This window comes from Saimiri boliviensis, chromosome 14 (genome assembly GCF_048565385.1).
Source record: "Saimiri boliviensis isolate mSaiBol1 chromosome 14, mSaiBol1.pri, whole genome shotgun sequence".
In the NCBI taxonomy this organism is placed as follows: domain Eukaryota; kingdom Metazoa; phylum Chordata; class Mammalia; order Primates; family Cebidae; genus Saimiri; species Saimiri boliviensis.
In genome coordinates this window covers 69,914,388-69,939,233 of record NC_133462.1, presented here as the reverse complement: position 1 = coordinate 69,939,233, position 24,846 = coordinate 69,914,388, and the positions used below count along the sequence as shown (strand labels likewise).

The 24,846-nt window shown below is 37.9% G+C and overlaps 2 protein-coding genes across 4 annotated transcripts in view; both read right to left on the bottom strand.

Annotated features, from left to right (window-relative positions):
• TGFB2 (transforming growth factor beta 2) overlaps positions 1-1,587 on the bottom strand; it is a 92,771-nt gene extending 91,184 nt beyond the window's left edge. For all 3 annotated transcript variants that reach the window (XM_003930344.4, XM_039463466.2, XM_003930343.4), the window contains exon 1: positions 743-1,587. In XM_003930344.4, the coding sequence (XP_003930393.1) occupies positions 743-1,088 (346 nt within the window). In that variant the 5' untranslated portion in view covers positions 1,089-1,587. The remainder of the gene's footprint in view (positions 1-742) is intronic.
• A 101-nt stretch (positions 1,588-1,688) lies between these two features.
• The window catches only part of RRP15 (ribosomal RNA processing 15 homolog), a 51,972-nt gene continuing 28,814 nt past the window's right edge, over positions 1,689-24,846 (bottom strand). Inside the window, exons 5-9 of the mRNA XM_039463448.2 lie at positions 12,089-17,272; positions 6,480-6,594; positions 4,319-4,429; positions 2,837-3,868; positions 1,689-2,041 (exon numbers count right to left, since the gene is read on the bottom strand). Coding sequence (XP_039319382.1) covers positions 17,129-17,272 — 144 coding nt within the window. The 3' untranslated portion in view covers positions 1,689-2,041; positions 2,837-3,868; positions 4,319-4,429; positions 6,480-6,594; positions 12,089-17,128. The remainder of the gene's footprint in view (positions 2,042-2,836; positions 3,869-4,318; positions 4,430-6,479; positions 6,595-12,088; positions 17,273-24,846) is intronic.

Genomic DNA, 24,846 nt, shown 5'->3' with positions numbered 1-24,846 from the left:
ATAACGTGAACTAAAACCTTTTAAAACTCAGTCAGAAACGAAGTTGTCCTTTCTACTACTCCAGGTGAAAAGGGAACGTGGTGGTAGGATTTTAATTGCCTTTGGGCAATTAAACATCTAGTGATGGCAAACGATAATCAAGGACTGAGGGCTTCCAGGTGGGTTTCTCGAGAGGTCTCCAAACCGGGTTTGTCTCGGCGATGCTGACATTTTTAGGGGAGTTAGAGACAATAGAGAAGGCTTGGGGAACCAGCTGATAGGTCAGCACGGAAAGGGGGCGCCTTCCGGAGAGGCTAGTTTTGAGACACTTTTTTTTAACCCCTTAGTGCACCAATTCGGCGCGCTCCACGCCAATCGGAGCAAAGAAAACAAACCTACACCAAGACTCCCAAGTTTAACTTTCCCCCTGGGAGCACCTCTAGTTTGACAGAGTGGGGCTGACTCCTAGCTGGTGGCCGACTAAAGAATTTTAGGGAAGAGAAAAAGAGAATAACGCCTTTTAAAGGGCTGAATTGTTGGGGGAAGGGAGAGATGGAGAAAATAAAGTAGAAAGTAAACGTTTTAAAGCCTGATGGCCTCAGGCATACAGCTGGAAAGGAGGTGGATGGGGCGAAGGGCAGGAGAACGGGAAAAGAGCGAACGGGAACCGCGAAAGGGAAGGGCGATCCCGGGAGCTGCTGCGGTTTTGAGAGCTCCGGGCAGCGCTAAACCTCGGGGGATGGAAGTGAAAATGAGTACTTACTTTCGGAGGGGAAGAAGGGCGGCATGTCTATTTTGTAAACCTCCTTGGCGTAGTACTCCTCGTCGCTCCTCTCGCGCTCGCAGGCGGCCGCCCTCCGGCTCGCCTTCTCCTGGAGCAAGTCCCTGGTGCTGTTGTAGATGGAAATCACCTCCGGGGGGACTTCCTCGGGCTCGGGATAGTCTTCTGGGGGGCTGGTGAGCTTCAGCTTGCTCAGGATCTGCCCGCGGATCGCCTCGATCCTCTTGCGCATGAACTGGTCCATATCGAGTGTGCTGCAGGTAGACAGGCTGAGCGCGACCGTGACCAGATGCAGGATCAGAAAAGCGCTCAGCACACAGTAGTGCATTTTTTTAAAAAGCGGAAAAAGGTTGTTTTTAAAAAGTCAGAAAAATAATAAACAATTCTCAAAGTATAGATCAAGGAGAGTTATTTGGTTTTGTTTGTTTTTGATGCGAAACTTTTGCAAACAATCTATTCAATGCCCAGTAGAAAAAACGTATCTGCTTGAATTCCTTTAAAAAGAAAAGGCGAGTAGTTCCAAAAGTGGAAATATTAATAAGGGACGGGCAGGGGGAACCCTGACTTTGGAGAGTAAGAAAAAAAAACTTCTTGGAGCAAAGAGATGGGAAAAAAAAAGAAGAAGAGACGAGTGGCTATTAAGCAGAAATAAATTTAAGAGGAGGAAATGGAGTTCAGTGTGTCAGTCTCGGGTGCGGAGTGGCGAATCTGAACTCGGCTCCTCCGGCCAAAAGGGAAGAGATGAAAAGGTCCCGGGGCTGGCAGCTGGAGAACCGACGGGAGGGGCGCCGGGAGCGCGGTGAGGGGGGCCGCCGAGGCTGACCTAGGCTGAAATTTATGTATTTAAAGAAGGAGCGGTTCGGCCCTGCCTTCCACTACGGCGCTGAAAGCAGGAGCAGCAGCAGCTCCGGAGCAGAGAAGCGCACACGTGTGTGCGTGCGTGTGTGTGTGTGTGTGTGTGTGTGTGCGCGTGTGCGCGCGCTGGGGGCGAGCCCTGCGCGCCGCGGGGAGGAGTGCGCTTCTCGCGGCGCTCGGAACTCGGTAGGGTGCAGCAGGGGCCGCAGAGGCTGCCGAGGCGGCGCGGATCCTGCTCCCGGAGCTGCGCGCCGTGGCCTACACCCGGACGGGCGCGCGCTGACCCGCTTGGTTACTCCACGTTGACGCCGCCGCCGCTTGCAAACGCATCCAGCCTCCAGCTCCCTCCTTCTCCTGCTCTTCCTTCTCCTGCTCCAAACGCCAACCCAGCCACAGACGATCAGCCGCCGCCGTTGCGTTCACTCCCTGCGGATCACAACGGCAGCACTTGCGACAACCTGACTGGGGAGTTTTATTCCGGAGGGGTTTGCGCAGGGGCTCCCTGGGACTCCCACCCTTTCCCAACCTCTCCTGGCTTCTCCCCAAAGTGGAATTGCTCGCTTAGGGTAGGTAGGCACTTGCCACCCTAAAATAGACCCTCTCTGTCTCCTCCAGTCTGCAGCCGGGCAGCCCCTTAGTTTGTTCCTGGATGACTCTCTAGAGAGGCTAGACCGTTAGGCTAATATTCTCCAACCCCCTCCCCTGCCTCTTTCACTTGCGCTCTGGCTCCGCTGTCTCTGTCTTTCTCTTTCTATTTGTATCTGTCTCTCTCTTGTCAGGAGCTTCTGGAGCTCCGCTCGGAGCGAACCTCCTGCTGCCAGCAGATAACATCACGATCTTGCCGGGGAGGAGAGATTTATAAGTTCTCTCTGAACCACGTGTCTGCCTTCAACAAAGTGACGTGCTAGGATTACAGTCAGAAGTCCTCTCGTTACTTAGACCACGAGCTCTCCCCGAACCGTTGAGGGGGTGTGGAAATGAGGACCGCTGTGGGGAAGGGAGGAAGGAGGTGGGATGTGCGCTCTGTGATTTACGGTATTTATTTTCGAGTCATTTTGGACAGGTCTGCTGAAGGACAATCAAGTCTCCCGTTTTTAGTTAGTGTAGCTCAGTCACAGCCTCCTAAACGGAATCACTTGCTCTAGAATGGAAGACTTTCCTCCTATGTTACATGTGCACAACGCCCGTCTACTCAGGGCCAGGCCAGTCCTAAAGACATACCTTCCAACCTTTTAAATTCATGTCCTCTAATTTTCTGGGATACCTCAACAGGCTGCCATCCTAGAGTGTGTTCTGTTTGTAGTTTATGATATAGCCTTCTGTTTGTGAACTGCTGGAAAACACAGAGGCATCATTTTTTACTTAAAGAATAAGGTATATTTGCTTGTTTTACTGACTTGAATGAATGGTCACCTTTATAATTTACTACCTAGCCACTTCCTGTATGGCTTTCTCTTCACCTTCTCGCTAGGCTGGCTAAACATTATCAACCAACTTCATTCTTTCCATAGCATTAATCAAGGAAGCTGGAATTTTAAGTGTTTGATGTCTAGTGTTCTACACTACTCATAACTTGACATTTTCTAATTCAACCCAGTCTAAATTAGATGAATACAAGAATAATTCTTACCACTGTTCCACTTTCCCTTTTTCTTTTATTTTACCTTTAGTTACTCAAAGTCAACATTTTCATTTCAGCATGACTCTGCAGCCATACTGACTAGACAGATGATTTAAACTGGAAACTCTGTTGAGTTTTCCCCCAAACCCAAGGTGTCTATACTATTCCCTAGTTCATATGTTCTCCAGTTCAGAAAAGTCACAAAGAACCTTCCACCACTTTTGGAATTTATACTTTAGATGTGTATGAGGCCTACATTATGAGTAGAGCACTGGATAAATAAAATAATAATACCTAACATGTACTACACTTAGTAATTTGATGTGTATTGTGTATGGTCATTTAATCTTCACAACAACCCTATAAAGTAGGTATTATCCATATTTTGCAGATGAGACTGAGGTGCAAAGAAGTTAAGTACTTTAAGAACACGGTAGGTGGTATAGCTGGACTTTTGCAGTCAGGATCCACTATGTTCTTACCCACTATGTGCTTTTGAGAAACCGTGGTCCCAGAATATGTTCTGACAAACAGAAATTCTGGGTCAAACAAGTCTGGGAGATACTGGGTACTCTACTGTCCTCTTAGATTCCTCATTCCGGAACATTATCATGTTAAAGGCTCTGAAACTCCTGCAGAAAACAAAACCTTTTCACTCTTTTAACCCAGCATTTTCTGAACTCCCTTGAATACAGAATTTTTTTCCATTATCACATACTAAAAAACTCCAGAATAAAATAATTGTTCCAACCCATTTCTGAATAATTCTAAAAATCATGTCTAAATCAGTACTAGCAGGTTCCTTTCCTTCACACCAGTTTTGAATTGAAGCAACTTGAAAGGAGTGAGAAACCAGCTACCAGCCCAGTAGCCCAAGGTAATCAAGAGGCGCTGTTGTCAGATTAGGAGTTTCATCCAGTTAAGTCTTCCCTCCGAGTTCAGTTTGAGAACTGCAGTAGGCTAGCTCTACTGATTGGACAAAAAGTGAATATTCTTACACCTGCGGCCATCAGAGACATAGCGCAGGAGCTCCAAACTGGAGCCACTGAGTGAAGGTGTTACTGTGGAATACGGCTGGTTACCTGAGTTAGCTGTCACCATCGTTTGCTGAGGATATAGGTTCAGCTTTCCCACAAACCAGTGAGCATCTCTCATGTTTACAGACAACCTTCTTGGTACAGACACTGATGTACCTTAAGTTAAGTAGATTCAGATTAGAGTGTGGGGAGAGTAGCAAAAGTCCATTTACATCACTTCTAGGTAAACGGCCTAAGCCATAAATTCTGAGACACCCCCTTCCTGACATATACATACACACTTTTGTTCATATACTTAGTTTATTGAATATCTATTGCTCACTTAACAACTCCTCAGACCTGAGACCCCTGACCTATTCGTAAGAGGCTACTTTAATTTCCCCAAAGCCTAGGAGGGTAAGACAGGGGAGGTATCGGTAAAAGCTTCTGGAATGGGTAAGCGCAGTAAGTGAGTTTAGCAAGAGAGGAGAAGTCCCTTTCCACTCTCAAATGATCAGTTCTTTGAAGACCTAACAGGCAAGATTGCAAGAGCTGTCTCCCTGGTAACTGTAAATGAATCCTTTCTTCTATTAAATAATTCTTTTAATGCCTTTTCATCTCTATATTTAAAAAGAAAAACATTCACTAAATTTATGGAGATCTTACGTGCCAGGTGCTCTAGTCTTCACAGTAAAAGGGTATTTAACTGATACACACCATCTTGACTACTTCAAGGAAGCAGGAGAGCACAGTGGTTTAAAGGGCAGGCTCCAGTTATAGTTTCTTGGGTTCAGATTTCTGTCACTTTCTGGCTTTGTGATCCTGACAGAGTTACACACTGACTGTCTGAGCTTCTTACCCTATCATGTCTTTACTTCTGTCAGGGAATTTATAATAAAAATATCTGGCCTTCACTCTCTCTGAAAAGGGAGGGAAGAACCCAAGAAGAGTCTGCCTCTAGTTATGCCTCCTAGTGTTTCTGTAGGCACAGTTTAAATATTATGGTATTTTGCCCCCAGTAATTATAGGAGGAAAGGACAAGAAAATACACTTTTGGTGAATAAAATGCTAAATGACTATCAAAGTTCAGTTAAACATTCACAATTAAAGTCTCTTATTAACATCCTCAAATGGAATTTTGTTTCCAAATTACAGAGCTAGAGGGTGCAGCTGTTTCCATCTCAGCCATTCTCCACTCATCAATAGGTCTATTCACTTAAGTAATGTGGAATTTCTACAAGAGGCTGAAGGAAACAAAACTACTCATCCCTGTCCTGGACTTTTACACCTATGGATCATAGGTCCTTCCTAACATTGACCAAAGAATAACTTCATTTGTAACAATTCTGGAAGCTTTCCAGGATAATTTCAAGCATGAAAAATAAGGTGGTAAAAAAAAAAATATATGGAACAATTGTAATTGATTACATTTTCCCCCAAATAGTGATAGTGGATAAATGCAAAATAGCCCTTTAATAAGAAAATACACCTAAAATCTTTTAAGCTTTTATTTATAATTTTATATTTGATACTACTATTTAAAAACAATGGTCTATATCAATTTTGTCTCATGTTCTGTATGCATTTCTATAAACAGCTTCATTTCATTATTCTGGTTATGAATAATGAAATGGAAAGGTGGTTTCCTTATGAAGAATAATCTGATTATTATTTGTATTTAAAGGTTAATCTAAGGAAGAAGTATTATGAAAAAAGGAAGGAATGATGGGCAAGGAGGAAAATGCAAAGAGGATGGGTCTAAAGAAATCAGAGGTGGTCAAAGATAAAGAGACAGCACCAAGAGAAACCAGAGCATATTAGTAGGTTGTAAGGCTTTAAAGAGATAAACTCATCACACTAATGATACACCGTGGGAACGTTATCTCATCCTTCGGAATTATGATTAGTTGACTGATGACTGCTTATGGCTTTTGGGCCAGTCATATCTCTACAACTTTAGCTCTCCAGGAAACTCTTTCTTTGGGAGGCAGTCTCACAGGGGCCTGTGCTATGTCATCCCTGTAGCTGCAACCTCTCGTTTCTTGCCCCAGGTGAAATTCATCCACTAAGATAGCATTTCTGATATTTAAATAAATGAACATATGGTAATAGTTGGCATACAGAATAACATTTTGGATATGTGCTTAACAAAATGCTAAAAAATGTTGACGAAAAGAAGCCAGCGGTAGTATTTTCCTTATTTTTTAGAGCAGTATTTGACACTCACCTTTACAGAATCTCTACTCCTACTTCATTTATTCTACCACCACAGAAGTTCACAGACTTCACAAGGCAAGAAGCCAGAATGGTTGCTGAGGCGAAATGGACAGTGTTTTGGCCAACTAAAAATGAAAACAAAAGATGAGAAAGAAAAAGAGAAGGTGAGTGATAGAGAAAAATATGACTATGTTCTCCTAATTAAAATGAGTATAACAAAACAGTTTGTTTTTTTTAAAGATACATATTCTTTAAATGAATTTGTGTCTGTTGTCATCTCAGTGGGCTTCATAGATTGGGAGAAATTCCAAATGTCTAAATTTCTGCTACCAAAATTACCAACCTACATTTCAAACAACTTTGCCCTTCTGCTGCCTCCATCAGCCTGCAATTAAAAACACAAAAACAGGCTGGGCGCAGTGGCTCAAACCTGTAATCCAAGCACTTTGGGAGGCCGAGGAGGGCAGATCATGTGGTCAAGATATCGAGACCATCCTGGCCAACATGGTGAAACCCCGTCTCTACTAAAAATACAAAAAAAATTAGCTGGGCGTGGTGGCGTGTGCCAGTAGTCCCAGCTACCTGGGAGGCTGAGGCAGGAGAATTGCTTGAACCCGGGAGGCAGAGGTTGCAGTGAGCTGAGATCTCACCACGGCACTCCAGCCTGGCGTCTGGCAAAAGAGCGAGACTCTGTCTCAAAAAACAAAAACAAAAACAAAGCAAAAACCAAGGGTCAATAGCAATTTGCATAAAAAAGAAAGCCCAAGTGTAGTTTATGATAGAGGGAAAAATTAGTAAATAAGTATTTTTAAAAGCCTCAGTATATAAGGATTTTCTAAAGCACAGCTATATGGATGGTTATGATTTATAAAACTAGACTACAGACTACAAACTCACTAATGATTATGTTAAGTCTTAGTAGAAAATAAAGTTCTTATAACTAGGGTAACTATATCATTTATCACACAAATCCAAACGTTTTTTGGAGTAAAGAGGATGCCACTCATTGATATATTAAGACAACGGGGGTAAACCAGGACTATCGCAGATAATTACCTTATTTAAAATGAAACCACTTTAAAATCTAAATCTTTAAGAATACATCAGTTGGACTTTGACCTTTTTTCGGTTACAATGGCGATACTATATTTTGCATACTTCCAATGCCTTTTTTTCCCTTTGCCTATGCAGCATATTCTAAAAATCACCACTGGAGATACATTTTGAAAATGGTTACTTGCGCAATTTAGCATTGATATAAACCTGCACCGCCACAAAAATGAATTCCCAAGAGGTGTGCGGTCAGATAAATCCAACAATAATGGGATTAACAAGCATTTTACATATTCTGTGTACAGCCAGAAAAATTCATTTTAAAATTTTTGAAAATCAACAACAGAAAAAGAATCTCAAAGGTAAAAATGAGTTTGCGTGCCCTTCCCATTTTAGTGCTAGTACAGAAAAAAAGAACAGTGTTTCTGTTTGTCGTTTGGTGCTTGCAGGTCACATCATAATGACTTTTCACATGTTGATCTGTCTTGTTTAGCAAACAGTTTAACTGTTCATAAACCAGGGACACCAGGAAAGTTAACTTCACATAATTGAAGGGGCAGTTTCCTGTTAATGTGAAAATTTTTGTGATCAAGAATCCTACAATTTGTGGTTTATCTTCAGATTTGTTATATCTATATGAGTCCTTTTAAGTACAAAGGCAGTATCTTTTCTGTCCAAGTAAATAGCAAGCTATCTACCATAAGCCAAAGAAATAAATACAGAAATGGATGTGTCACTGTGACCTAAAGAGACAAATAGTTCTGGCTGCTGGCTTATTGGAGATAACAAGTGTTTTGTATGTTTCTTTAAGACCACTTTGTCTTATAATTTTAAATTAATTAAGATCATTAAACAATAGACTATTACAAGGTCAATCTGGCTACTTAATCAGTTGTAACAATTAAATCTAATCAATGTCGCACTTGAGAAACTACACACTCCTGTGGCTGTAGGGAAAAATTTGATTCAATGATAGCTGAAATCATGCCATCTAGAGGAAAGCTGTGGTATGTCTTACAACTTTATACTGTTATATTCATTTAATTTATACTTTTGCGTTGATTTGTTACTGCACATTAAATAAAAATATTTCAGATAAATGTTGTAAAACATGCATTTTTAGAAAAGATGCTAGATCAACAGCAATGGGATATCCTTAATTATAAAGTTTTGGTTACCAGTTACCTCCTAGGCAGTAACATGGGAAGCTAAAAATCTCATCCTCATTTTTATAAAGCATAACTTGAATACCTAAATTCTTAATAGCAAAAATGTCAACCACTTACACCTTTATGACTCATCTAATGTCATTAAGCAATAAACAGCAGCAAATATCCAATATATTGTATCTTAGGAATAAAAAAAATAGCTATATATAGCAAATCATTGGATACCACTTCAGTAGTTAAAGTAGTTCCATTTCTGCAGCATCCAGATAATTCAAATGTAAAGTTTTAATTATCAGACATGCTCGGGTAAGACCTATAATGAATTATCCTATAGTACATTGCCGAATAAACTGACAGCAATAGCCTGGGGTGATATGTTAACTCTAAATTGACACAGCTAGGAAAATTTTCACCTTCCGATAAATGGCACCTACTAATTTTTTTAAAGTACAAATTCCATTTTACTTTTCTCCAGAGGATAGTTTTTCTTCAGTCCTCAAAGACTCAGCTCCTTTAATGAGCTTTGGTGCGAGCATCTGCAGGTCTAAATAGGAGTCGGGATGTTCAGTCCTTGCAGGCTTCCTGCTGTGAATGGCAGCTCACACAATACTGTAGCTTCTCATACAGTTCAGGAAGCACACAGGCATTGAAGACACTTGCCGCAGCCTGTACTGTTTTGAATAACTTCTTGGCTGGGAGCGGTGGCCCATGCCTGTAATCCCACCACTTTGGGAGGCCGAGGTGGGCAGATCGAGACCATCCTGGCCAACATGGTGAAAACCCATCTCTACTAAAATACAAAAAAATTAGCCGGGGTGGTGGCACATGGCTGTAGTCCCAGCTACTCGGGAGGCTGAGGCAGGGGAATCGCTTGAACCCGGGAGGCAGAGGTTGCAGTGAGCCAAGATCGCACCACTGCACTGCAGCTTGGCAGCAGAGCAAGACTCGTCTCAAAAAAAAAAAAAAAAAAAAAAAAAAGTACTAGCCCTGTCCTTGGGCATACATGTGGCCACCACCCTTTTTGTCATGACCATTGTTCCTTTTGTCATCTTGGAGGACCCGAAAGAGCATGGCATCTGCTACTACCTTCCATTGGCCGTAGTTTTACGTCATAGTTAAATGAGACCAAAATACTGAATGCCCATTTATTTTTCCAGAAGAGTTGACTATCTAGAATTTCATTTTCTATAAGACATTATCATCTAAAATGTGAGTTATCACTGTTGTGTACAGCAGCTCTGTGACTCGAGCCTGGATTGGACTATATTAGCTGTGTGGCCTTGGCCAGGTTACTGAAACTGATTGCTTGTTTCCTCATCTGTATAATGGGGACGGCAGCATCTACCTAACAGGGCTGTAAGGAAGATGGTATGAGTTAAGGGACATTATGAAAATCTTAGATATTATCTGGCATAAAATCAATGTTTAAATGTTTGCTATTACATGTTCTGTTCCAGCTTTTACTTGAGAAAAGTGTTAGGACTATGCAAAATAGGATGGTTAAAAACAAAATGGCAATGATTTTTTTAAACAAATCAAGAAAACAGTTTCTCACTTAAAAATAAAGTTTTATTAATCAAGAGGCACAAGGAAACAGTGGACACATGGAAAGGGAGTCAAATTTTTTATATTCAACATTCAATGCAGGGCAAATAGCAAAATTTAAAAGATAAAGTAGGATTCTAGCAAGTAGGACTCTTCATACAAGCCATCTAATGCAGCTAATATCAATAGTGCCCTATTAAACAGTATTTAGAGTTTGGGTTCTAGAACAGAATAAGTAAGCAAAAAATAAAAAATGTTTTAGTGTCTCATTCAATGTCGAGTCCTTTTTCTCAATATAAGGCCTGTCTTTTCAGACTGCCAAAAATTACATTCTTTAAAAAAAGTATTATTGTATTCATTTCATGCCTTTATGGCATTTAAGAAATTTACTTATAATATCCATAATGTTTTTAATCTTACTTTTTAGTTAACATATTGACAGTGTTTTCATCAGTTCACAACCATCATTTTACAAGGAAGCAGAAGGCTGGCGGTTCAATAGTTTATTATATAAATGTCCTCATATCACTGAACTTTAAAGTTTTTAAAAATTTCTTGCTATTAAAAACAATTATATATAATACTGTTTACACAGCATTTCCTGTCATGAAGATCTTTTCCTGAGGAAGGTTTCCAGAAGTGGAGTTGCTGGGCCTCAATAAGTACCTACCATCTGTCACATTTAAACTTCTGTGGGGGTGGGGGGAATTCTGTCTAGAAAAGGAACACTCACAATTACATAGATGAAAAATGAATGGTAAACCTACAGGCACAGCACCTAATCTTCCAAATGCATAATAGAGAACATCTCTTGATACCCTACTACGTATCAGGCACTGTGCTAGAGAGACACTGCATACATTAGTCCAATTTTTATACTATGAACTATATATTATTATATTTGATTTACATGCTAGCCTTACGAAAGTTAAGAAACTTATGCAAGAAAACAAAGCTAGTAAGACTCAAAATTGAACTCTGTTCTATTCCAAAATTATGCTGTCTCTCATCTAACAATGAATACTAGTATTTCTTAAAGTGTCCAGTGTAAATATAAATTTACTGGTTATTGAGGAGTATATTTGGGAATCCTACGAAGGACCAAGATAGGGCAGTCATGTCTCATGCAATCTATCCTAGTGTTCCTGCCGTTTGGAGAGAAGGATATCACCACATTGAACCTTTTGGACTATGAACTTTTATATTTATAATATACTTAAGAGAGCCTAGTGTTATTGTACAAAGACAAATATTATGGTGTAGAAACAGCCTTGATGTTATGCTTGGTACTTCTCAGTATTTCAGGGCAACTGCTGAGTCTGGCTGCCGCACTGATGTTTTCAGAGCTGATGTCAATCCATTGTTTATGTCCTTTCCATGGGAGGGATACATTTTTACCTAAGATTGAAGTCTGGTTCTGCAAGTGCAAAGAGGCAACTGTCTGGTAGCCTGAGGGTGAATCAACAGCTGCAGGGCCACCCACGCATACGGACACAGCTCGGACACAGCTCTCAGCTGTCTCTCCATTTAGAGCCCCAGTTGGTCCTGACCTTACAAATTTGGTGTTTTCACTTTGATGTTTATGAACCGATTGCATTAAAAATGCAGGATAATGATTCAGGGTTAGAGAAACTATTATTTATACAAATGTGGTTAACACCTCATCATTTTAAATTGGCTGTGCATTTAATAATGCTCATTGTACTCTGTGTGTGTGTGTGTGTGTGTGTGTGTGTGCGCGCGTGTGTGTGTGTTTTCCAGCAGCCTACATTTGCTCTGGCAGTATGTTGAGTGTGTGCTAGAATAGAACGGAACGAGGCAACTCTAGGGTCCTACAACTAAATATACTTACTCAGGAAGCCTCCTAAATAAGTAGGCGCCTAGATAGAAGTCAAAAGCACAGGAATTCAGTCCTTATATGGTCTATTGCTCCGGTGGTTCCCAAGATGTCCTTTTAACGTACCAGAAACCCATTCTTTTGGAAAACAACAAAAAAGATTTAAGGTTTGATATATTAATTCTGAAAGCCTCAGATGATAAATAATACTAAAAAACCAAATACTATTTGTTATTAAGTGGCTTAATGTTTACGGACAATAGTTACCCTACAATACAATTTAATTATAAAGAAACATATCTTTTTCAAAATATAAATACTGAAACAAAAGTAAACAATAACTCAATAAAATTTCACCAGTATTTCTATATGCCTAAATTACATCAATAAACGTTTACGGAAAAAGCTCAAGATTGATTTACAATTCCCAAATTCGCTGTTTTTTTTTTTTTTTATTAGACTAGATACATGCTCTGTAGCTTTACTCTCTTCATAGTTGGGATAGACCCACTAGCCACCTGTAACTTTTAAAATTTAAAGTAATTAAAGTAAAATTAAAAATTTAGTTCCTCTGTATCACTAGCCACATGTGAAATGCTCAATAGCCACCTGTGCTAGTGGCTACCACATTGGACAACACAGACATAAAATATTTCCATCGTCACAAAAAGTCCTATTGACAGCAATGATTTAGACTTTCATTCCCTATAATTTTCCTAGAAGGTATTATGCCCACTCTTCTAACATATATCCTTGCTTGTCTTACTCAGTTGAAAACCAAAGAACATTTAACAGAAAGCTAAATATGTGCTCCTCCCCCTGAAGGAGAGGACAAAAAGGAGGGAGAAGAAAGGTGAGCAATGTTGGAACATGTATTTTAAGAAAGCAAACTTAAATTTAAAAGGTTTACCGCATCTCTAGATTAAAAAGTCCTAAATACTAACTCCCTGAAATTATGTTCAGTAGACTAGGTAAAAAATAATAATATGGCTCTCTAAGCTAGAAAGTACTCTAAATGTAGAGAATCTAAAATTATTTAAGAACTGTTAGGGCCGGGCGCGGTGGCTCAAGCCTGTAATCCCAGCACTTTGGGAGGCCGAGGCGGGTGGATCACGAGGTCAAGAGATCGAGACCATCCTGGTCAACATGGTGAAACCCCGTCTCTACTAAAAATGCAAAAAAATTAGCTGGGCATAATGGCACGTGCCTGTAATCCCAGCTACTCAGGAGGCTGAGGCAGGAGAATTGCCTGAACCCAGGAGGCGGAGGTTGCGGTGAGCCGAGATCGCGCCATTGCACTCCAGCCTGGGTAACCAGAGCGAAACTCCATCTCAAAAAAAAAAAAAAAAAAAGAACTGTTAGAATGTATCTTCCAGCTACATAATTATGATTAGATTCATTATAACTTAGCATTTTATTAAGATATTTGTCACAATTCTAAATGTCCTGTCAACCACCTCAAACATTCGACTTCTAAATCTGTTTACAGATTCCCCTGAGTAATATACTTAATTAAATTTCAGAAAAGCTTGCCCAATGAAAAATTTACCAAGACTACCAGTGCTGCAATAGTAAGATTTAAACATCCGGCTGGCCAAAATTCAAACTCCTGTTTTCTTGGGGTAGGAATCAGAGAGCTTTTTGTGGGCACGAAGTAGTTCTCTCTCCTGTTTCTAAAATTTGCTCTCACTGCCAATTCACCTCAAACAGTCTTCAAACTCATAATATTTGCAGGGCTTACAAGCGTCTATACCACTGATATGCAGAGTGCAGATAAATGTCAATCACATTGATTCTAATAGATGAACTTGAGGAAAGAACAGAATTAATTCTGCTTTGGTCAACTGGAAAAAATGTTTCCAAATAAAAACAAAGCTAACATTATCAATACAGTATTGACAAATTATAATATTCATAGCTCCACATAAGCTTCATTCTCTAGGATCTCCATTAACGTGCTAACTTTAAGGAATTTAAATTCAAGGAAAGTTAAATGCCTTTAAGTTAGCACGTTAATGGAGATGTGGAAGGAAAAGGAAGGAAACCCTAAGAAGTTTCCCAGAATCTATGCATCCCTTTCTTCACCCATCTGTTCTAAAATACAAAAAAAATATTTTATTTTAGAGAAATTGGACTGCCTTCAAATAAACCTCCCAGAACCTCCTACTGAGTGACTTTAGGCCTAAATGCTCGTGGTAACTTTCTGTCTGAACTATTCATCCAAAATGTTTCCAAGGTGTATTTTGCAATCAGTTGAATTGTATTTGGGCAATGCAGAATTCTAGGTAATTCGAAAATAAATGCAGTGCTCCAATTCCATGATAAAAAGGACTAAACTATCATGATAATTCTATTTTCGGTCCTAATCTGGTATTATCTTTGGCTTTCAAATTCTGATGCTTAAAAATAATTAACAACCAATGCTAAACTACGATAAATACTAAGAACATTAACCCCAGCCATCCAACTATCTAGAACATTTTATGTATGAAATAAGGAAATAAGATAATTATTTCTACATATGAAATGAGGAAATAACACTTCCAAATTGTTGGTTCCTATTTCCTATAGTTCTAACTGAAGAAAAGTAACCGACTATATTACTCTAAGTAGTTACCAAAAATAAAATCCTAAAAGTGTTATGTTTAAGCAAATGGCAAGGTGGGGAATGCGGTTTTCTTTCCCCTCCTTAAAAAATTTAAGAGCGACGGGGTATGCTGGCTCACACCTGGAACTGGAGCACTTTGGAAGGCAAGAGGCAGGAGGATCGCTTGAGCTCAGGAGTTCATGACCAGCCTGGGCGACATGGCAAAACCCCATCTCCACCAAAAATAAGAAAAATTAGCCAGCATGGTGGAACATGCCTGTAGTCCCAGCTACTCGGAAGGCTGAGGTGGGAGGATAACTTGAACCCAGGAGGCAGAGGTTGCAGTGAGCCGAGATTGCACCACTGCACTCCAGCCTGGGTGACAGTGAAACTGTCATACACACACACACACACACACACACGCACGCACACACACGCACGCACACAGACAATGTAGAAAGATGAAATACATTCAGACTCATTTAAGAATAATTAAAATGTTCTAGGTAAAATATTTAGAATAGAGGTGACAGAACTAAGCTACTTAAAACATTCATTTAAGATACATGATTAGTTTCTAAAATATGCACATTCTTGGTTTCATATTTATACATAATGGTATTTTGCTTATTTAATATCCAAGATGCAAAAATACAATACCTAGAAGATATCAAATCTATATGATAAAAAAATCATGTCATATAATTTATATGTATTTTATAACCTTCTAACAGAAGTAATACTTTTTTTTTCCTTATAGTGGCAACTCAGTTTTGCTTTGGGATAAAATAATTTCTGAACAATGAAAATGAAAATATTCTCTTCCTTACTTTCAATGTGAAAATCTTGTCAAATTTTTTTCACATTAAATGAGAGACTATAAAACATGAGTGTTGTTTCAAAAAATTTTAGTAAATAAGCTGTTTATCCATATCTATCATGTGAATGTACTATTCAGAAAAATTCCTGCAAAGCTCTAGTATAACCTAGAAACAGAAATTAAGTGCAATCTTAGTTCTGGGGAGAAAAATGTGTTTAAGTTGCTATGCATATTTTTTTTTTTTTCAAAATTACGTGTTTACTAGCTCATATTGAAATATTTATCTGTATTAAGTTATAGCAGGATATTTAGCTCTTCTGTATTGCTACTGAGGTATATTTGTTCATTTATTTATACTGAAAGACACTAAAGTTCAAAAGTTAAATACAAAAATGCATCTTGTTCTTTGCTGTTTTAATCACTTGGTATCTTACGTGTACATCTTCCTTTATGATAACAAATACCAGGCCACAGACTGATTCAGCTTTAGTCATATAATACTGTAACACTCAAATGGGTTTCAAAATATAAACATCTCTGCTCTTGCATAGTTTTTTGGGGGGAGGATTATCCTTAAATATATAACAGATGCCAGTATGTGCAACTGGTTGGTAGGAGGGAACTATTTTTATTACGAAAAGGGATGGGTCCTTTTCAAAAAGGAACAAATGACATTTATTAAATAATTCTCTTTAAAACTTTAGAGCATAGGCCACATTTCACAGAAATTTTGAAATGACTTAAACAATCTCTCCTCTTTTTAACAGCTAGATATTAAAAGTCACCCAACTTAATAGCCTTTAAGGCAGTAATACGGAATTGAGTCTCAAATCAGATGCGAATTCTGCTGCAGGTTACTTGTTGTCTACCTCATTTCACTGGTTGGAAAGTCCATAAGAAAGAATTTAAGCTGACTCAAATATTTGGGAGGAAAAAAAAGGTGACAGACTAAAACATGTCAAACATGCTTCCTAAGAAATGTTGTCTCATTGCATAAGTTAGGCATGAGAATTTCCACCTCTGCAAAGCTCTCAAACAAAAACAGCCTAACAATGAAATCTGTCATAATTTATATTATTTAATAAAAAAAAGGAAATAAAAGTTGAACTCTGTGGTTTAAATCACAGCTTCCAGATTACCTAAAACTAAAATCACTACCCAAAATTCAAAAAACTATAATTTTAAATTTTATTATATAGGTTTTCTCAATAACTTCCCAATACAAACCAAAAAACACCAATCATTCCCCAAAACTACAGTTACATAGTTGGGTCTAGAAGTTCGAAGGCAAAGAATTATTAAATTGAAAGAGTTTAATTATGAATTGGTACTGTATTTCTGAAAACATTGGTGATACTGAAATAACACACCAATAGACAGGACCAATATGATCCTGGCAAAATGCTTATCTCACTGGTCAAGCAGCAATATTTCCTTTTTACAAATGTTCTGAGGAACAATGCTTAAAATTATACCAGTGTTTAAAATATAATTTTAATAAAGTATATATAAAGTGTACATGAAAAGGGGAAATATTAAATCAGGCAAAAGTCTTTTGACTTTGGGTATCCTTATAATTCCCCAATTATCAGGGGATGAAATATTTTTCTAGAAAAAATAAAATGATGATTTTATTTCCTATGGTGCTTTATGTATCAGAGTCACTTGCAGATTCTGGTCTGCTGTCATCTCGCCCATCACTTTCCTTGTCCCAGTCTTTCATAGATGCTCCCATCATGAAATCATCACGTAGGATCGTCCAACCTGGGCCCTCTTCTGATTTCACTTCAGTCTGAGGAAGATTATAGAATCAAAATATTCCAAAATTAATTCCATCATAAGAAAACAAAAAGGTCTAAGCAACAAAACACATTTTTCGATGCTTGGTTTTTATAATAGGGGTAAAACTAAGAGAAATTATAAACTGACTTACTTTATACACTATGATCATATATGTACAGATGTATGATAAAGAACTAAACATTAGTAAAATATTCTATGGACTCCATAAAAGAAATACGAAAGCAAAACAAAAAAAAAAATTAAGTGAGGGAAAAACATATAAATTTAGATTTGGTTTTAATTTTTAAAACATTTTTGACAACCAGAACAGACTTACAATACTATTTAACCTTCAGTGATAATTTACTAGAATATTTTGGCAAATTATTTCACCACAAATAACAATTTAATAAAGGCCTTTAACCTAAAGTAAATTAAAAGTGGGAAAAAGAAACCACCCTGGTACTACGCTAGGTTTTTTAAGATGCCATCTCATTTAACATTTTTATAAAAATTTGAACCAAATGTTGTTTATGTTATGAGCTCACTGCCTGACCCAATCTTGTAATCAAAGACTAATCACATGTTGAAATTATAAATAAATGGAAGTAGGCAATAAACATAACAGGTAGTCAATTAATTTCATTTAGTCACAGGATTTATGCAGTACTAATCTTACAGGCTTTCATTTCATGACACAACAGCACCACCTTGTGGTATCAATTAAGTAATACAATAGATGCAGTACTCAAAATTTTTCATTCCTTCCACAAATATTTATTGAGAATTAGCTGTGTATCAAACAATATGTTAGAAACATAGTGATGAACAAAAACATGCCCCTCATTTGATGCGGAGCCTAATGAGGACCGACACATTTTAAAATCTAATTCCTCAAAACTGTTATGTAAGATAAAATATTAACCATAGTAAGACATTTTCAAATTATGAACTCCTAAAACTAACTTAGAAAACTTTTTATAAATTCAAGTTAGAATTGACTTTTTCATTTGTCAAGGAATTAAAATTTATTAGAAATCAAATGTATCATGTATTTGATGATTGTGTGTCTAATACAGATTTTAGAATGCCCCCCACCTCCCACTCTTTTTTTTTTTTTAAATTAAAGACAGGAGGCCAGGTGTGGTGGCTCAAGCCTGTAATCTCAGCACTTTGGGAGTCCCGGGTGGATCACGAGGTCAAGAGATCGAGACTATCCTGGTCAACATGGTGAAACCCCGCCTCTACTAAAAATACAAAAAATTAGCTGGGCATGGTGGCACGTGCCTGTAGTCCCAGCTACTCAGGAGGCTGAGGCAGGAGAATTGCCTGAACCCAGGAGGCGGAGGTTGTGGCGAGCCGAGATCACGCCATTGCACTCCAGACTGGGTAACGAGAGTGAAAACTCTGTCTCAAAAAAAAAAAAAAAAAAAAAAAAGAATGGGAGGTGGGGGGAATCTAAAATCTGTATTAGACACACAATCATCAAATACATGATACATTTGATTTCTAATAAATTTTAATTCCTTGACAAGTGAAGAAAAAGTCAATTCTAACTTAATTTATAAGAAAATTTCTAAGTTAGTTTTATGAGTTCATTATTTGAAAATGTCTTACTATGGTTAATATTTTATCTTACATAACAGTTTTGAGGAATTAGATTTTAAAATGTGTCGGTCTTCATTAGGCTCCATATCAAATGAGGGGCATGTGAGACCTAGGAAAAAGCAGAAGGCAAGCTGCTTCCGTCACCATTCTCTTCCTAGTCTTGCTGATACTGCGGCTCACTAGCCAGCCCCAGTTCTTTCAGCTCATCTTGGTAAGAAAACGAAGAGAAGTTTTCTACTGGAAATGGAATTATGTAAAAATATCCGTCATAGCATCTGGCACAAAGCATACACTAGTAAGTGCCCTCGCAATCCTTCTCCTCACTATCCTTACTTGCTGACGCCGAGTAATTGTGTATCCACATAATCCCCAACTTGAGACAGGTATAATCTTCTAATGATGTTCTGCACTCTTCACAAAGATGAGAACATTCAAATAGCATGACAACATCCCCATAGAAACCAAACTTACCTTAGTAAGTAAATTCTTGTAAGTAATATCGTTAGTTCAACCAAACTTGAAATGGGGAACAAGCAAAGTGGACCCCTTTCTAGTTCCTCCAAATCTAGTTTTATATTATCTAAGAATTATGCACTACTAGAGCCATCACACCGAAAATGAGTGAGAATGTCCAAATCTAAACGTAATTTTAATCAAGAAAGATTTTTGAATTATCTAATAATTCAGATAAAAAGTAGTAATAGTTCCCCTTCAAACTGGTTTCCAACTTTGGAATTCATCTTTGACTACAATTTTTAGAGGAAAAATAAGCCCTAAGTACAAGAAACTTGTCTTAATGATATGCAATGCAAAATAAAAATAATTGCAAACATTTATATAGCACTTACTACATACTAAGCATCATTCTAAGCGCTTTATGTGTATTAACTCAATTGACTCTCAACTGACCTACGAGATAGGGACTGTTATTACTACTATACGTAACAGGCATTTGGAACTCAGGCAGTCTGGTTCTAGGATCTGCGGCTTTAGTACTATGTGTTATATATTCCCACAAATGGTCTCAACTGCCTACTATACAAGAAATGGTAATTTTTACCAAGATACAATAAAATATTCTGATTTTTAAACATGCATTATAGGTGCAAACACAGAAGACTGATGTCTTAATATAATGCATTTTTAAAAAGTCAAATATGTAAGACTCATTTGTGCAGGATAATTTTTTTTTAAAGCCTCAGCCTCACTAAAGAAAATCCAGTAAAGGCAGCCACTTCAAATAGTGAGCATATTTCTTCATATAGGGGCAAAAGATATATGGCGCCATTAATTTCAACAGTAACTAAAGATTTCTACAGCAGTTCTGTAATAACTAGTTCCTATTCTTCACTAATAACTTTATTTGCCTTATATCAAAATGCTGTATGTGCCACACTGCCAAACCTAAGTTCACTTTGATGACAACTGTTGTTCAAATCAGACCACCCTACATTAAAACTAAATAGCATATTTTAAAAGACTAAAATACTATGAGAAACTGGCTTAAAACTGTTCCCATCAACGGTAATATGTACAATCCTGCTCGTTCTCATTTCAAACTTGGAGTCTTACTTTTGTCTAAACTCTATCTAGGAATTTTCAGTAAACAAACACTAAGCTGAATTATTTACAAAATCAGGATTCCACAAATTCTTATTAGAACAGCTTTATGTAAGAGTAAAACACTGTTGTTCTGCAATGCAGGGGCAATCTAAGGACAGCATCTTTCCCCTCCCTCTTGCCTGCCTTCCACACTCCAATTTGATTTAAAAGCTAAATCCTGGCCGGGCATGGTGGCTCAAGCCTGTAATCCCAGCACTTTGGGAGGCTGAGGCAGGAGGATCACTTGAGGCCAGGAGCTCAAGACCAGCCTGGCCAACATGGTAAAACCCCATCTCTACTAAAAATAAAAAAAATTAAAAAAAAAATAATAAAAAAAGAATTGCTTGAGCTTCCACCTTCCTGGGAGGTGGAGGTTGCAGTGAGCCAAGATCCCAACACTGCACTCCAGCCTGGGCGACAGAATGAGATCCTGCCTCAAAAAAAGAAAACAAAACTAAATCCTGAAAATTGCTGGAGGACCACCAAGAGACCTGAGTGAGGAAGTCCTCCTTTCCTAGGCTTCTGTCTTTAGAAGCAAGAATTCAGCAGATCTAAGAACCAAGAGAAATGCACATTTTTACAAGTACACAGCAATCAGGGTCTGGGTCTAAGTTGTAAGATACCAAAGAGTCCAGGTATCTCAAAAGGATTCTCTCCACTAATTATTTACCTATGAAGAAATTAGGAGACTGTCATTTGTGAGAAATAAATGAGAAATACAGAACCCTACCTTATCTTTATGTTTGACATTTAAAGTGCTCATATCACAAAATCAGAAAAAAACAATAAATATCTAGGCTCTTCCAGTAACTCTTTTTCCTAGGGACATCTATTGAAAATTGTTGTGTAGCAATGAAATAACTTTCTAACAGAAACCAGCTAGCATTTTCCCTTACTATAAAATTATAATTGCAGTTTCATTATTAAAAAAACAAAACCTGAAATTGATATATTGGCAATTTCAAATAAATGAAAACCTTGTAGAAAGTCTGTGATTCAAGAATACAAGTAACATATAGCCAATGCTTTCCTAACAGCAGCCAATGTATTCTCCTTAGAGACTCATAGATTTGAAATCACATCTGCTTCTATCTGGCCTTTAGAGTAACAGAATTAAATTCCAAGAAATCCGATTAGATTTTAGTTGGCTTTTCAAGAAGACAGCAAAAGGAATAACTACAGCTTTGAAAGCTAACAGAAAAAATTAATGCCTCTACATTAATAAAATCTTGATTATTTTAACATACTGAGAAACAAATCACTCTAGATAGGAACATGTTTTGAATAGAGGAACAGAGGTATTAATCCTTTAAAAGTTAAAGCTTAAATTTTTAATGAAACTTTTCTTAAACAATATGTTTTTGTTGCTTCCTTAAACACTGTTCCAAATACAATGTATTATTTTTAAAAACCACTCAGGGTCACCAGGCATGGCAGCTCATGTCTGTAATCCCAGCACTTTGGGAGGTGAGGGTGGGTGGATCGCTTGAACCCAGGAGTTTGAGACCAGGCTGGGTAGCATAACAAAATCCCATCTCTTCAAAAATAATGAAATAACATAAAATAAAATGAAAAACAAAACAAAACAAAACAAAAATATTTGGTGTCAACATGAAGATATTGGTCAATATACCTTGCCACATGTTGGTATGTAATTGGGATGGTACTTCATGTATTTGGTCCCAAAGAGAAATTACAGCTCTGGATTAGGGAATTCCTTCCAAATTACTGAAAACTCATTATCTAAACCTAGATTTTACACTTAATCATGTGAAAGACTCTCTAAAACAGACTATTCATATTCCCTGACTCAGTAAACAAGTTAATCCTTAAAGATCCAGGGACCCTACTAAGACATACAGGACTCATCAGCTCCTGCCCCAAGTGGCCTCATCATACTTTGCTTTTCCGGTTGCCTCCTCATTTCTGGCCATGCTGTTTTCTGAGCTAACCAAACACTTGTCCCATACTGCCGCTAACCTGATCTTCATTGTCATCCTTCTCATTCTGACTATAATCTGGAGCGGCCACTGCCTCCAAAAGTCTTTACCTCTCAGACATGTTCCATATTTTATATTCTCTATTTTTGTGAAAGCTGTCAGCATTTCTGAGTCTTTCAAGCTGTAAACCTCTGAGTTATTAATAACTTCCCCCCCATATCCCTCTGCATCACGTTAATCCCAAATCAAGTCAATCTATACCTTAAAACTGCCTCTTAAATCTGGTTCCTCTTTTCTGTTCACCCCAACCCACTTTATCCCATACAATCTTAGTTCAAGTTCTCTCCTTCTGCTTTGAATGGCAATTGGTTCCCACTAATTGGTCTTCCGACTTTTCCATCAGCCCTTTATTTTCCTTAATAATAAAATCTTCACTATCTGAGCAACAGATTCAATCATTCCACAAACCTCAGCATTGCACAATATTACTCTTATAACAAACCTGTGCATGTACCCCCTTAGTCTAAAATAAAAGCTGAAATAAATCAAAAGAGAAAGAAAAATCCGTTCTGATCACATCACTTACTTTATGGCATTGGCCTCCAAATACATAAGGAATAAAGTCCGGATTCCTCAAGAGAACACAGGAGCCTTCAAATCTGATGACAACCTACTTGCTCAGAATCCCTTTTCCTAACTCCCCACCCATCAGCAAACATCCTCTATTCTAACTTCCATGGAAGAAAACAGAAAAGAAAATTATAAGAAATCTGAAAAACTAGAGAACTGGTAGGCTTTTTTCCCCTTACCATGTTTACTTCATGCCATTTTAAAATCAAAGCTAAGTTTCTTATATTCTTCAAAAGTACATTCCTCCTGAGAGTCACATTTCCTATGAATATCCCCACATCACAATTTTTCCAATGTTACAATCTTCTAATTTCATGAGCAATATGTGTACCACCCAGAACAGCTACTAAAACAATTTGGCAAAGGGTTTCTCTTCTTGTTTCTAAATGAAGTATGTGGTAAGCTGATTCATTCCATAGAACCAAATCTCCACTGAATTTAACATTTTACCCCAAATTTCTATTTATTGGCTAAGAATCATTTTTCTTATGTCTTCTCACATCCACTAACAGTATCTTTTTCCCTAGGCCTCACTCACAAAAATACAAATAAAATAAAATTAGTGACTACCAATCAGTTGCTATAAATTTTTTAAGAACGAGGATAGAGAATATCTTAAGAGGTTCCAAAAAGAGAAGAATTAGAAAGCAGAATAGCACTGAATCTCTCAATGGCAAAAAATAAAAGAGGAAATTTCTCTCAAATTTCTGAGAGAAACTTACTTTCCAACATGGACACCTATGTTCTTTTAGTTTCCTTGGCTGCCATAACAAATCACTACAAACTTGGTAGCTGAAACCAACAGCAATTTACTCTCTCACAGTTCTGGAGACCAGAAGTCCATATCTGGCAAAGCCTCACTCCCTCTTGGGGCTCCAGGGGAGAACCCATCCCTTGCTGTCTCCTCCAGCCTCTGGTGTTTCAATGGCATTCTTTAACCTGCAGCCACATCCCTCCCACCTATGCCTCCATGGTCACACTGCCTGCTCTGCTTCTGTCTGTCAAATCTCTCCTGTGTGTCTAAGCACACTTGTCAATGGACTTAGGGCCTTACTGAATAATTCAGGATTACCCTTCATCTCGAGATCATTAACTTAATTGCATCTGCAAAAACCCTTTTTCCAAATATTGGAAGCCATCTATCAGGCCAGCATATCAATAAAAAATAACACCACCTATATTCTCCCAGAATGCTGGTAACTGTGCCATCACTAAAATGCAGCAGAAAGCCAAGAGAAAAGAAGACATTTAGTTCAAAAAAAAAAAAAAAAAACAAAAAAACAGAGCATACTGCATAGGAGAGCGGCAAATGGAATTCACAGGAAGGGAATAAAGAAATGTTGCAAAATGACAGTGCACAGCAGGTAAAGAACAACCAGTTTAGATTGTAGCAGCAAGATGACCACAAGAAATATACTACTGGAGAAGGGTTTAACAGTTCTTTTGAAGAGTGTGGAAGGATTCTGGCATGTACAAAACTAAGAAAAAAAAAAAAGCAAGTGATAACTCAAGAAAATAAACATTGTCAGAAAGCTGAAGGAAGTAAATATTATTGTATACTATTTTGCTCAGCAGTGAACAATATTCACAATGAATACTAGTATTTAATCTAGCATAAGATATTTTAATATATTATGTTTGAAGGACAGAATGTGGAGAGGTATGAGAAAAACCAATTTTATCTTCCATAAAAGACAGTATCTAGTATTGATAAAGAAATAGTGTAAATATTATTTAAGATATGGAGATAAATACTAGAAGAAAGAACTAAGAGTTGCCAAAGTGTAAAGAACAATGGAAAAGG